This window comes from Scyliorhinus canicula, chromosome 2 (assembly GCF_902713615.1).
Source record: "Scyliorhinus canicula chromosome 2, sScyCan1.1, whole genome shotgun sequence".
Lineage (NCBI taxonomy): Eukaryota > Metazoa > Chordata > Chondrichthyes > Carcharhiniformes > Scyliorhinidae > Scyliorhinus > Scyliorhinus canicula.
In genome coordinates, this window is record NC_052147.1 from 49,145,505 (window position 1) to 49,160,541 (window position 15,037).

The 15,037-nt window shown below is 46.6% G+C and overlaps 1 protein-coding gene across 2 annotated transcripts in view; it reads left to right on the forward strand.

The window, feature by feature from the left end:
- The window catches only part of aspg (asparaginase homolog (S. cerevisiae)), a 124,108-nt gene that overhangs the window by 36,195 nt on the left and 72,876 nt on the right, over nucleotides 1-15,037 (forward strand). For both annotated transcript variants that reach the window (XM_038777863.1, XM_038777870.1), the window contains exons 5-6: nucleotides 5,761-5,844; nucleotides 5,956-6,082. In XM_038777863.1, the coding sequence (XP_038633791.1) occupies nucleotides 5,761-5,844; nucleotides 5,956-6,082 (211 nt within the window). The remainder of the gene's footprint in view (nucleotides 1-5,760; nucleotides 5,845-5,955; nucleotides 6,083-15,037) is intronic.

The window sequence follows — 15,037 nt, forward strand, 5'->3', positions numbered from 1 at the left end:
TAAGTTTGCTCACTCTCCCTGTGTCCATGTGGGTCTCATGCCGCCGCCCTCCCACCACCCAAAAGATGTACAGGGTAGGTGGATTGGCCACACTAAATTGTCCCTTAATTGGAAACTTTTAAGGGGCAGTACGGCAGCACAGTGGTTAGCTCTGTGGCTTCACAGCTCCAGGGTCCCAGGTTCGATTCCAGGCTTGGGTCACTGTCTGTGCGGAATCTGCACGTTCTCCCTGTGTCTGAGTGGGTTTCCTCCGGGTGCTCCGGTTTCGTCCCACAAGTCCGAAACGTGTGCTCTTAGGTGAATTGGACATTCTGAATTCTCACTCTGTACACCTGAACACGCACTGGAATGAGGCGACAAGGGCTTTTCACAGTAACTTCATTGCAGTGTTAATGTAAGCCTACTTGTGACAATAAAGATTATTATTATCAGGGACTGTGGCCAACAGGTACAGGCTGTCAAATTCTATTTTCATTGCACAGCATTTTTGGATGATTCTTGTTTAGGGAATTAAATGCTGCAACTGTTCATCAATCTGCAAAAGCTTTGATAGCTATATTTATGATTTAAAAAAATTATATTTATGAACCCTTTTTGATTTTCTGTGTTTTAAAAAAATATTTTTGTTTAATCCCTTTTTATAAAACTGAGAATATACAACAAGATATTATGGAAAATGTACCAGATTAAAAATAGGTGTCAGCATTGACATCAGTCTTGGTCTTTGCTGACAGATGGATCGTTTTGAGATCTGGCAGCAGTGGTAACATCAAAACAAAGGCTAGGGTGGATGTGTGGCTTGAAGTAATATAACCATTTCTATTAAACTGCTGGATGTATTTTGATCTTGAATGTTTGAGAGTAATGTGATTCTGTAATATGCACAGCTCTAGTTTATAATTCCAGTTTAAAAGCTAAAAATGTGCAATTGGCAGAATCTGTCTCTTCAAATATGACACGCGCACAAATAATTTTACAAACCCGAAATGGTGAACAGATTTACTATGAGAAAGCAGAATGATTTTGTTCAAAATTTCATACTTTGTCCCTATCAACCCTGAACAATAAGGACTCTTCCAATTACTTTAAATTCTGTGATTTCCTGATTACTTTCAAAGTAACTTTCATGGCCCAATTTTATTTTGAAATGTTTCAAAGTTACTTTAAGATGTTTTGGAGAAGTTGCTGAGCATCAGAGAATTAGTGAGATGGTGAAACATGGTTAATTTCATTAGTGGACGATTTGGAATATGAATTTGATTAATTATGTATGCTGAACAATATAAGTCCTGCTGTCTCATAAGATGAAAACTAAACGCTTTTGCTGTTTTCATTGAGAAGTAGTGGAACTATCCACGGCGAGTGTTAAAGCACATCTATACCCGTAAATCTAACCAAAATGGCTTTACTTTGGTAAACAAAGCAGTTGGAACTGTGCCAAATTATTTACAGATGCTTAACATTCATGAAGGAACCCGTGATGAAATTACCAGTGCAGAATCCCATCAAAGGATTTGCACCTCCCCCATCCCAATGTCATGAGATTTATTCAGGCTGATAGGTTTTATGTCCTGGATTTTATTTTCCCCAAACTTGTGATTGTCAACAGTATTTTGAGCATTGCTGTTTAAACATAGGCTGGTTGAATGTCTTGCTGGTGCTCTGGTGGTGGAGTAAGCTTGTTCTCTTCAGCAATGCTAAGCTCAAAACACTGAATCACTGTGAATTTCTCTACTTCTATTGTTGAACTCCTCTTTCCTCTACCCCCCCCCCCCCCCCCCCCCCCCCCCCCAACCACACGCCACACGAGTGTCCATATGGATTCACTATTTAGAAAATCAAATGATCAGATCAGTGCAGGCCGCAGTTTGCTTTAACTGATGCAAACATCTGGCCAGTCCTGACTCTGAAACAGAGCTGAGACCACCTTGAGGAGAGAATCTCTCTTCACGTCACTCTGAATTCAGATCAGTTCCTAACCCTGAATTCACATGGTAATTTCTTTGTATTTGTTGAAAAAGCCTGCTGCAGTCGCATTGGATGTGCAGCCTGAGTAAATCGCATGACATTGGGATGGGGGAGGTGCAAATCATTTGATGAGATTCTGCACTGGTAATTTCAAAACGGGTTCCTTCGTGAATGTTAAGCATGTGTAAATGTGGCACGGTTCCAACAGCTTTGTTTAATTATGTGATAGTCACTGGAAGGTAAATCTAACCAAAGTAAAGTCATTTTGGTTAGATTTACGAGTATAGATGTGCTTTGACACTCGCCATAGTAGTTCTCCTACTTTTCAAACAACGATAACAGCAAAAGCATTTGGTTTTCATCTTATGAGACAGCAGGACTTCTAATATACAGTATAGATAATCAATCAAATTCGTATTCCAAATAGTCCACTAATGAAATTAACCATGTTTAACTATCTCACTAATTCTCTGATGCTCAGCAACTTTTCCAAAACACCTTAAAGCAACTTTGAAACATTTCAAAATAAAATCGGGCCATGGAAATTACTTCGAAAGTAATCAGGAAATCACAGTATTTAAAGTAATTGGCAGAGGAGGCAAAATCTTTTTCATCCAAAGGATGGATGTCTGGAATCTCAGGCTGAAAGAATGGTCGAGGCAGAAACCCACATCATATTTACAGAATATCTGCCATACTTGCTTGGCAGTCGCCTTCCATGTCCGTGTGTTTTGGGGCGGGGGGGGCGGGGGGGGGGGGGCGGGGCGGGGGGGGCGGGGGGGGGGGGCAAGTGTGGGCTGGATTCCTCTGCCTCGCCTGCCACAAGAATGCCATGGACGAGACACCGATGATGAAGTCCATTAACCTCAGGCAGGACTTGTTAGGCGGTTGTAGCCAGGGAATCCCGCCCTTTAATTTCAATACTGGGCCCCGATCTCTCTGGAACTAGCTGTGCCGGCTTGAACAGGCCTCGCCTCTCGGGCATCAACCACGTCCCCAGATTTTTTTTGGCTTGGAGTGGCTGAAAATCTGGTCTGAAAACTCAATTGTTTTCAATCAGATCCTGGCAGTCTGACAAATTATGGGGAAGCTCCACCCTTAAAAGTCAAGGAATCTATTTCCTTCTCAAATATATTCGATGACTCGGCTTTCACCGCCTTCTATGGTGGAGAATTCCGCAGTTTCACCACCCTCTGAAGGAAGACCTATTTCCTCATCTCAGTCCTAAATGGCCTACCCCGTACTATGAGTCTACAGCCCCTTGTTCTAGACCCAGCCAGATGAAACAATCTACCTATATCCAGTCTGTGCAGCCCTGCCAAGAAGGTTGAGAGACTCTGGGACTCCATTCCTCAAAAGGTTGGTTGGGATGGTTGAGAAGTGGATCATACTTTATATGGGCGGGCAAGACCTCAAGGATTCGTAGGGCAGTCCGTCAATGGGATAGACAGTCTGGAGCTTGACATTGCCGAACCTGATATTTTATTACTGGGCAGCTAATGCACAGAAGGTGTTAGGTTGGTGTAGTGATCCGGGGGCTATGTGGGTGCAGATAGAATCAAGGTCATATATGGAGTCTGGTCTGGGGCATTAGAATCATAAGTGCAGAAGGAGGCCATTCGGCCCATCCAGTCTGCTTTGGCTCCTGGAAAGAGCACCCCAATTAAGCCCACGCCTCCATCCTCTCCCAGTAACCTCACCTCACCTTTTTGGACATGAGGGCAATTGAGCATAGCCAGTCCACCTAACCTGCACATTTTTGGATTGTGGGAGGAAACCGGAGTACCTGGAGGAAACCCATGCGGACACAGTAAGAACGTGCAGACTCCGCACAGACAGTGACCCAAGCCGGGAATCAAACCTGGGACCCTGGAGCTGTGAAGCAACTGTGCTAACCACTGTGCTACCATGCTACCCTCATTAGTAACTACCTCACTCCCATTCTCACCAACAAGGTATTCACCAAATCCAGTGGCTGTTTCCCCTTTTGAAGATATGAGACAATGCCAACAGCATTTGAAACTGGGGTCAGTATTGAAGCTGGCTCCCATCAATTTGAGACGGAGCGATTATACGCCACTTTTGGGGAGTGGGAAGAGGGGCTGGAGAGAATGGGCGATTTGTTCCTGTCGGGGTGGTTTGCCAGTCTAAATTGATGGAAAAGTTTGCGCTCTTGGGTTTAAATTCATTCAGATATTTCCAGGTTCACAATTTTGTGAAACGGATTCAACATTCCCGCTGGCGCCCCCTCTAATAGAGAGAGTCCTTTCATTTGCAGGGGAAGGGGGCACTTCAGGTATTTATGGATGGATTTTGTTGGAAGATTTGGTGTCAGTGGAGTGGATAGACAGGCTATGTGGGAGGAGAGTTGGGGCCCCATGACGAGTTGTGAGACCCTTCGCAGGGTGAACACGTCCTCGTACGCAAGGCTTGGTTTGATCCAACTTAAGATAGTTTTTAGGGCGCATCTGACCAAGTCCTGAATGAGTCGCTTCTTTGCCAGGGCGGAGGATAAGTGTGAGTGCTGTTCAGAAGGTCCGGCTAACCACCCACGCATGTTCTGGTTTTGTTTAAAGCTCATTGGTTTTGGGTCTCCTGGTTTAGCGCCATGTCGGCGATTCTGAAGATTAAGCTGGAGCCGTCCTTTAGTACCCACATTTGGGGTGTCAGACTTACTGGAACTGCAGACTGTTGCGGGGGGCTGATGTCCTGGCCTTCGCTTCGCTGATTGCCCAGAGGTGGGTACTGCTGGTGTGGAGGTCTCCACATCGCCACCCAGTGCCTCAATTGTGGCTGGGGGACCTGATGGAGTTCCTATACCTCGAGAAACTCAAGTAAACCGTGAGGGGAGCAATTGAGGCGTTTTATTGGAGATGGCATTTTCTTTTTTGTTTATTTCAAGGAATTAGTCACCGTTAGTTGTTTTGGCGGGGTGGGTGGGGGGGGGGGGGGGGGGGGGACGGGACGGGATACAGCAGTGTCAGTTTTAGTGAGGGCCTGCTTTATGTTTCTGTTTTTTTGGTTAATATATGTAGATTTGTTTTTGTTAATTTATATTTTATAAATTAAGTTAATAAAAATGTATATTTTTCAAAGGATTGTCAAACTTGATTTCCTTTTCATAAATCCATGTTGACTTTGTCTAATCCTATTGACTTCTAAGCGTCTTGTTATCTCATTCTTTATAATAGGCATAGCATTTCCCTACCGCTGACATTAAGAGAACCAATCATTAATTCCCTATTTTCTCCCTCTTTTTTAAAATGGTGGGGAGAATGTGCAAACTCCACACAGACAGTGACCCAGAGCCTGGATCGAACCTGGGACCTCGGCGCCGTGAGGCTGCAGTGCTAACCCACTGCGCCACCGTCCTGCCCACATAGGACTAGAGATGATGTGCTGTCATGGTGTAGAGCTGCAGGTTATGGGATGGCATGTTTGGTTTGTTTCACATTGTACAGCTGTGCTGTTGTGGGATAGTTCAGAACAGAGACAATCATTCTCTGAGGGGGTGGAAAAAATTTTGTCCCTCATCACTGTCAGTATGTCATTCACGGTTTCCTTGGCCGCAAGTATTGTGAGGTCTGGTGAAACCAGAACGGAGCTAAATTTGGAGGGTGGGGGGGGGGGGGGGGGGGGGGGGGGGGGGTGGAGTGGGTGGAGTGGAAGGAACGAGCAGCCAGACAATTTCCTCACTAAGTCCGAACCAAAATTGTTCGTATTGTGCTTTTTAACCATTGCGTTCTTTCGGCCTTGCCAAGCCATATTTTACAGCTCCTTTTGTCCTTCCAGGTTCCCATCTATGAGATGAGAAATGATGGCCATGATAATTTACTTGGGGCCCTTCTGATTGCCGGCCAGTATGTAATACCAGAGGTATGTGTGCAGCTTCCAGTGAGTTCAAATATTTGTCTTGTTTGATATGGTAATTTAGCATCTATTTATTACATTTTATTTGCACTGCTGAAGTTGTGTTCAATTATTTAGGTCAGTCTGTATTTTCAACACAAATTATACAGAGGAAACCGTGTGACAAAAATAGATGCAGGAAGTTTTACTGCATTTTCTTCACCTAATCTGCGGCCACTGGTCAATGCTGAAGTGGAAATTAAAGGTAAGTCGCAGTTGGAATTTGATCATTTCATAATTTTGAGCTGTGTCTTTTCTCTCTACACATTGCGGAGAAGCAGTTGGTAAAAGGAAATTAATGAATATAACTTGTTGGGTGTGATTTGGAGACTTTGAAACAATATTTTTTAGGTGTTCGAAATCTGGGTTACAAATTTATACTTTAGGTCTGGAGCCCGACATTGAGGTCAAATGGGGGGGTGGGGGGGGGGGGGGGGGGGGGGGGGGCACCGCTGTCCTGTCAGGAGTAGTCATCCAGTATTGACTTTCACTTGATAAACTTATCAAAGGTCAGAGGGTGCACATATTGTCCAATTAAGGACAGCAGGTGGACTGTCGCAAACGGTAAATTAGATGTCCTCCAGCATGGAAGAAACAGCAGTGTGTCATTCTTGAGTATGCCTTAAGATGGAGTATGCCTCTCAGCAAACAAGTTTGAATTTTAAAATATGGCCACAGCTGCCAGGTCACCTTGGCAGCCAGGTAGGCGGTGAGGGCTCAAAAGGCATCTTAGAACGCTATTCCTACCGAGCGGCCGTCTCCAGGGCAATGGCCTGTTCCTGATGCTTCGCGGCTAGCTGGGAAATCTCTATTTGGCCGCTGATAATTGATCTTTATTCTGCCATCAGTGCCACTTTTGGGGAAAATGGTATGTGTGTGTGTGCGTGCGTCCCATGTGAACAAACTTGCCATCTGCCTCGAATGCCGTCCACCTTGGCTCAAATGAAAACTAAAATCCTGGAGATGTGCAACATCATTTGTATAGAGATCTGTTTTTCAAAATTATGCTGTACTGACCCACCATTAGCTCATAAATTTACTTTTGGTTCTATAACCAGTCTAAGGAAACCACAGCCCATTTCTCCTTTTTTAAAATTAATTTAGAGTGCTCAATTCATTTTTTCCAATTAAGGGGCAATTTAGTGTGACCGATCCACCTACCCTGCACATCTTTGGGTTGTGGGGGTGAAACCCACGCAAACATGGAGAGAATGTGCAATATCCACACGGACAGTGACCCAGAGCCGGGATCGAACTTGGGACCTTGGTGCCATGAGGCAGCAGTGCTAACCCACTGCCAGAGTGCCACTGTACTGCCCTACACAGCCCATTTCTCTAGAGTTACAGGAGCTGCAGTTTGAGTTCAGGAACAAAAGAGGGGAGTAGAATGGAAAGAATAGTAAGAGGGGTAAGATGATCATTAAGAAGTAGGGGAGAGAATGGTGATGGATGAGATGGGAATGAAAGATGATGGGTCAGGGGTGAGCGGAATAGAATGTGATGATGAGGAATTTTAGAAGGAATTGCAAATATAAGTTTTTAAGTAAACTCAAACCTAAAAATAACCTGTAGATGGATAATTCATTTTCCAAATGGTTATACTACTATGAACAGTAACAATACCTATTTAAAATATTGAAACGTCCTAAGTGCTTCACTGGAGTGTTATTGCATAATTTGCTAATGTGTATAATTTGACACTCGGGTGAAAGTCAATGGCAGACAGTGGTGGAGCATTTAAAATCAGGGATTCGCAAAAGGTCAGAATTGGAAGGGATTGTCGAGATAGGGAGGGGTGATGGCATGGAGGGATTTTAAAACCGGATGCAAGTTTTGAAAATCAAGGGCAGAGCAGTGGTTCGCACTGCTGTCTATGGTGCTTGGGACCGGGATTTGATCCTGCCTCCGGATCACTGTCCATGAGGAGTTTGCACATTCTCCCTGTGTCTGTGTGAGCGTCACCCCCACAACCCAAAGATGTGCAGGTTAGGTGGATTGGCCATGCTAAATTGCCCTTAATTGTAATTTAAAAAAAAAAATCAAACTTTTGTTCGACTGGAAGCCAGTGTAGACTAATAAACACAAGGGCGATGAGTGAATGGGCCTTGGTGTGAGTAAAGACATGGGGAACAGGGGGCAGAATTCTCTGACCCCTCGCAGTGTCGGGGAATCGCCTAGGGCTGGCGTAAATCCCGCCCCCGTCGTGGCTGGAATTCTCCGCCACCTGGGAATCGGCGGGGGTGGGAATCACGCCCCGCCGATCGGCGTGCCCCTCGTGGCGATTCTCCGGCCCGCGGTGGGCCGAAGTCCCGCCACTGACGGGCCTCTCCCGCTGGCGGGAATTGGAGCACCTCTGGTGCTGGCGGGATTGGCGGCGCGAGCAGGCTCCTGGGGGAGGGGGGTGCGCAGGGCGATCGGACCCCCACGGAGGCCTGGCCCGGGATCGGGGCCCACCAATCGGTGGGCGGGCCAGTGCCGTGGAGGCACTCTTTTTCTTCCGCCACGGTCACCACCATGGCGGAGGCGGAAGAGACCCCCCCCCAACCGCGCATGCCCCGGTGGTGATGTCAGCGGCCGCTGATGCACCGGTGAATGCCTTTTGGCCAGCCCCGACGCCGGGCACGGGCGCCAAAGGCCATTGGCGCCGGTCGGCGGAGCGGAAACCACTCCGGCGCGGGCCTAGCCCCTAAAGGTGCGGAGACCCGACGCCGGAGTGGTTGGCGCTACACCGGGACCCCCGCCCACCGGGTAGAGGAGAATTCCGGCCCGGGTTTTGAATAAACTAGAGTTTATGGAGGATAGAATATGTGAGGCCAGAGTTTGTTGAAATGGGCAAGTCTCGAGCTAATTGATGAGCTGAGCCAGGGTGGACGTGGTAGTAAGCGTCATAATGACAGTGTGTAGATATGTGGTTGAAAATTTGTCTTGGGTAACACTTGTTTGGTGCTCTTTCAGAGGGTTGGTGCAGACTTGATGACTGAATGGCCTCCTTCTGTACTGTCGGAATTCTATGGTTATATTCTTTCATGAGGCAAGAGCTTTGCTGGCAAGGCCATCGTTTGTTGCACAACCTTCATTGTGGTTGTGAGTTGTTCTGCAGTCCATAGTGCTGAGAAGGCAGTTTCAGGCTTTTAGGCTGTGAAATAGAGGTCCAAGATGCTTGAAGGGCGGCCTGCAAGTGATGGTGCTCCGGTGCATCTACTGCCCTTCTCATTCCAGATGCTCCAGGTGATGAGTTTGGAAGGGACTATTGAAGGAGACTTGGTGAGTTGCTGCATTGCATCTTGCATATTGTATGCTGCTGGTGGAAGGAGTAAATGTTTATGGTGGTACATGGTGTGTCAGTCAAGCAAGTTGCTTTAGCCTGGATGATATTGGGCGCATTTCTCCTGCCTCATTAAACTCTCACTCAAGCGAAACGAGGCCGGTGAATAGTGGGAGAGGCAGAAATCGAGAACAGCTCCAGGCGCCAAACAGTTTGCGAAGCAACAGGCCCGCTCTAGTAGGCGAAATCGGGATCTCACCGTAGCCTGGCAAGAAACCAATCATCACCATTTAAACCCTATTTCCATACAATTAACGAGAGCCACCCCATATCCAACAGCCTCCCGCGATTCAGCGGCCTTCCCAGCAAGTGGTCACACTGACGCCGATTAGTCCTCCTTTTGAAAAATGTGAACCTGCCGGGAGGGCTTCTGTGGGGAGCCGAGGAGGTGAGTAGCCATCTTTGCTCACTGGCACAGAGCCAGGGGGTGCTGGGCTTGCCAACCCAGTGCTCGGCGATGGGTTGGGCGACCCTCTGCAGGGGTGGGCTGCCTTTGGTGGGGTGTGGGGGAGGGGGTGGCATCACCATGCAAACCCCTAGAATGTATACCCATTCCGGGGGCAACTCCTGCCCATCTATCCCATTGACCACCCAAAACCCCCAGAGACTGCCGAGGCCTGTGGCCGTGCGGCTGTAGGCTATTTCTAATAAGGAATTGCTAATCGTGGTTAAGTGAGCACTCCACACATCCCAAATGGATTCCCGTGGGTGGGTGTGCCATGTAGCATGTGGGAGTCATTGCCGAGCATCCCAATCGCACCTCGACATCCCTTCTGGCCTCCATAGAATCTAGCAGCCACCCCAGGTCTGTGTCTCCGAATCTTGGGGCTGGTCTCCTCGGTGCAATTGTTGCGAGCTGGCTGAGGTTGGCTGAACGAGTGCTGCTTGACCTTGTTAGTGGCGGGATGACGAGCGCAGTGCCGATGAATCAGCTGGCGAGCGTTAGTGGGGGTTGACGACCGCAGTGCCGACGAATCAGCTGGCGAGCCTTCATTTGCACGTCAAGAAGCCCATGAGGCCTCCTTAAGAAGCCCAGTTCATGTTGAATAGCGTTCCTGGCCTTGCTGAACCTTCCTGCTCGCTACAACACTTCCGGAGAATCTCGCCCATTGAGGTTCCAGTGTGTTGTTGGATCTGTACCCATCCAGGCAAGTGGAGAGTATCCATTACAGTCATGACTTATGCCTCGTCAGATAGTGGACAGGTGTAGGGAGTGAGGAGCTGAGTTACTCCCTGTAGAATTCCCAGCCTCTAATTTGCTCTGAAAGCCAGAGTATTTATGTAGCGGGTGCAGTTAAACTATTGGTCAGTGGTAACCTTCCCCAAGGATGTTGAAGGTGGGCAGCATTCAGCAATGGTATTACTGTAGAATGTCTGAGGGGGATGTCTCTTGTTGAAGATGATCGTTGCCTGTCACTTTTGTGGTGCGTATGTTACTTATCACTTATCAGCTCAAGCCTGGATGTTGTCCAGGTCTTGTTGCATGTAGGCACAGAATGCTTATTATTTGAGGAGCCTTGAATTGTACTAAAAACTGCAATCATAACTTAGCATCACCAATCTTGGCCTTATGATAGAAGACAAAGGGATAGCATGCACATGAGAAATGGGAGAGGTCTGTGATAATTAAACGGGGTGCTCCAAAGATATTCCGGGATTGTGAAGTAAAGAGCTCATAAGGATACCACACAATTTATTTTTGCCTCACCATCCAACCAGCAACAAACACAATTCTTGAAATAGCATGCCCTATTTGTTTCAATTTACTAAGCAAAAAACGAATTTAGTACACCTGTGCAGCTAATGGCTAATATCTTTCACAACGTGGGTTACATTGTATACGATTTTGCATTATAAACCTGCAAACATGAAACTAAAGAGTTTACTCTTTACAATTTTACTCCAAACATTTTTAATCTGCTCTCTCTCTAGGGCTGCAGCTCTCTGGCTGCATCTCTGCAGTTTACGGTCCTCCTTTTCTCATTCTTCTAGTCACACGAACTTTGTACAACTGTTATTTGTGCCTTATCTCTCAACACACGTTTGGGAGCATTTATCTGGTTGTGGAACACACTTTCGTGGATACAAGGAAAGCATTTGTATGGCATGTAGGATATTATCTCTTCCATAGCTTGTTTCTTTGTAAAGTATGAGGGGCGCGATTCTCCGTCCCCCACGCCGGGTGGGAGAATAGCGGGAGGGCCTCCCGACATTTTTCACGCCCTCCTGCTATTCTCCCCTCCCCCCACGCCATGAATCGCCGCTCGCCGTTTTTTACGGCGAGCGGCGATTCTCCGGGGCCGAGCGGCCGGGCCTTCATGCCTGTTTCAACACAGCAGCAAACACGCCTGCTCGCTGCCATCGTGAAACAGGCGCCAGATGCACGTTTGGGGCATCTGGGGGTCCGATTGGCACGGCAGTACCACGGCCGTGCCAAGGGGGGCATAGGCCCGCGATCGGTGTGCATCGATCGTGGGCCGTGCGTCCGTAACGGACGCCTTCTTTTCCCTCCGCCGCCCCGCAAGATCAAGCCGCCACGTCTTGCGGGGCGGCTGAGGGAAAAGACGGCAACTGCGCATGCGCAGGTTGGCATTGTTCAACCTGCGCATGCGCGGCCGACGTCATCGGCCGTGTCAGCCGGCATGATGCTTGACGTGCGGCCTTGACAGCGGTCGTCAAGGCGATGACGCACGGGCCCGCGCTCCTAGCCCCGCTCGGGGGGGAGAATCGGCCCTGGATGTGGGCGTGAAGGCTGCCGTGGGTCACGGCCTGTCTCACGGCAGCCTTTACGCCCGAGGTGTTTGCGTTTTAGTGTAGACTGAATGGGGAAATATGTTTACTGTTTGAATTGAAGATGGAAGGTGGGGGATAACTTGTGGACGGTGACCCATGCAGTAGAGGTAGTGGAAAGTAATACTCGACCTTCGTAGTTTTGAATATGATTCTTCATCAGAATCCAATAGGAAATCTTTTATGTCAGAACTGTGGGTTTTGATTGACACCCAACCAAAATGGTTCTGCACAAAGTTGTTAATCTTTGAAATTACTTTTTAAAAGCTTTGTTGAATATTACACATTTACATATTACGCATTGCACATTTTAATTTTTATATCTATTGGCTTACCTAGTTTTTATATTTTGATTCAATAATGATTAAATTTCTGGAGTTTAATCCAGACAAATGTGAGGTAAATGCATTTTGGAAGGTCTAATACAGGTAGGAAATATACAGTGAATGGTAGAACCCTCAAGAGTAGTGACAGTCAGAGAGATCTAGGTGTACAGGTTCACAGGTCACTGAAAGGAGCAACACAGGCGGAAAAGATAGTCAAGAAGGCATACGGCATGCTTGCCTTCATTGGCTGGGGCATTGAGTATAAAAATTGGCAAGTCATGTTGCAGCTGTATAGAACCTTAGTTAGGCCACAGTTAGAGTAGAGTGTTCAATTCTGGTCGCCACACTACCAGAAGGATGTGGAGGCTTTAGAGAGGGTGGAGAAGGGATTTACGAGGATGTTGCCTGGTGTGGAGGGCATTAGCTATGAGGAGCGGTTGAATAAACTCGGTTTGTTCTCACTGGAACGATGGAGGTTGAGGGGAGACCTGATGGAGGTCTACAAAATTATGAGGGGCATAGACAGAGTGGATAGTCAGAGGCTTTTTCCCAGAGTAGAGGGGTCAATTACTAGGGGGCATAGGTTTAAGATGCGAAGGGCAAGGTTTAGAGGAGATGTACGAAGCAAGTTTTTTTTACACAGAGGGTAGTGGGTGCCTGGAACTCGCTGCCGGAGGAGGTGGCGGAAGCAGGGACGATAGTGACATTTAAGGGGCACCTTGACAAATACATGAATCGGATGGGAATAGAGGGATACGGACCCCGGAAGTGTAGAAGATTTTAGTTTTGACGGGCAGCATGGTCGGCGCAGACTTGGAGGACTGAAGGGCCTGTTCCTGTACTGTACTTTTCTTTGTTCTTTGAAATAAACAGCTGATCTATAAGAATTTGGAATGGGGAAAGAGGAAACCTATCACATTATCTAAAAAGTTAGAAAGAAGCCACAAAATTGTACACCTGCTGGTACACTTTCAAAAAGCTGAGAACCTAAACTATGCTAGTTGCATTTACACGTGTAGAAAAGCAGACTTTTTTTAAAACTGTGCCTCAAGTACAGTTTTAAAACCTAAATAAATTCTATTGGTGAATGTTGGGGTGGGAGGCAGAAGGAAGGAATATAATCCGAAACCTTTACTCCTGAGAAAAGGCGTTCCTGCATTCCCATAGTTCAGCAAACAAATCTGCGACATTACTGATTTATGTAACTGAGCATTTGTAATGTACACACACAGCCAGACATTTGCAATGCACATAAGCATGCAAAAGTACAAGTCATATATTAGAGGAGGTTAACTGTGGACGATAAAAGAGAGTTTATTGTTTGAGTCCTTCATCAGTGTTTGTGGCTAAGGAAGTTTTATTTAAGTGGTTTTGATTTTTTTCCCCCTTGGAAATGCTGATTTGGGATTTTTAAGTGTCCTCTAAACATAGAATCATACTGTTTGAATCATACTTTCTGCCTATACCTGGGGCTTGGAATATCACTCTAATAATGCAAATGGTGAGAGCCAGTTTATCTTTGAAACAATTCTTACATCAGGTGTGCAATTCCATAGGAAGTTTACCATGGCATGTCTTGATTGTAATCTACATTGGAAATTTCAGAAACTGACCAACTTGGATTTGCAGGCATATCAGGTGAACTGTGGCAGCCATCTCAAGTCAGTGTCTTTGCTTGCTTTAGGAGGCCTCTTTAAGAAGTTCAATGTATATCTGACCAACCAATGAAAGTAAAGATTAATATTCGACATGCGCATGCCAAACCATCATAACAATGGTCTCAGTGGGGCACTAAGAATTATGAGGAATTTGTTTTGATTTTTATTTTCGATGCTATCTTTGTCAATGTAGCCAGACAGGGTGATAGCTGACAATAGGCCAAACACAAGCCATAATTGGTCTGCTTTAATTTGGACAGATTCAGACATTGGAGTCAGTTCGTATCCTGGTCTTCTAATTCCAAACTTTTATTGAATTCAGATTTCACCATCTGCCATGGTGGGATTCAAACCCTGGTCTCCACAGCATTACCCTGGGTTTCTGGTTTACTAGTCCAGCGAAAATACCACTATGCCACTGTCTCCTCAGAGGTGTTGGGTGATTGGAACTCTGAGTGAGGGCACAGGCGGCAAAGTTTTGGATGACTGCAAGTTTATGCGGGAGAAAATGTTGGAACAGTGGAGTATGGGCAGGAGTATTTTGGAATAGTTTAGAGCTAATGGAGGCATTAATGAGTGTTTCAGCAGCAGTTGAAATAGGCAGGGGTGGAATCTAGCAGTGTTTGTCATGACGTGAATATGCAGTCGGAAACTCATCTCAAATTCAAATACAGTATGACAACAAAGTTGCCATCTTCAAATCTCAAGAGGCGTTAGCAGAGAGAAGGATGGATGGAGTCGGTGACTCGGGGATGGGGTTTGTTGCAGGTACTAAAAGCACTGACATCAAACTTCTTAACATTTCTTTGGGAGTACATCCATTACAACAGTCTGATAAGTTGCAGACAATGAAGAAGTCAAGAGAAACATTGGTGCGATAGGACTGGGTATCATCCGTGTCCATGTGTACAGCGCATCGGATTTGCTCAGGGTCAGCATGTTGATGTGAAACAGGAGGGAGCCAAGAATATATTCTTCCGGGACACCATAAGTGATTGTGGGAACCATTGCAGGTTATTGACTGGGCGTAACTGGATGGGTGTGTGCACTCCCGCCAAGCT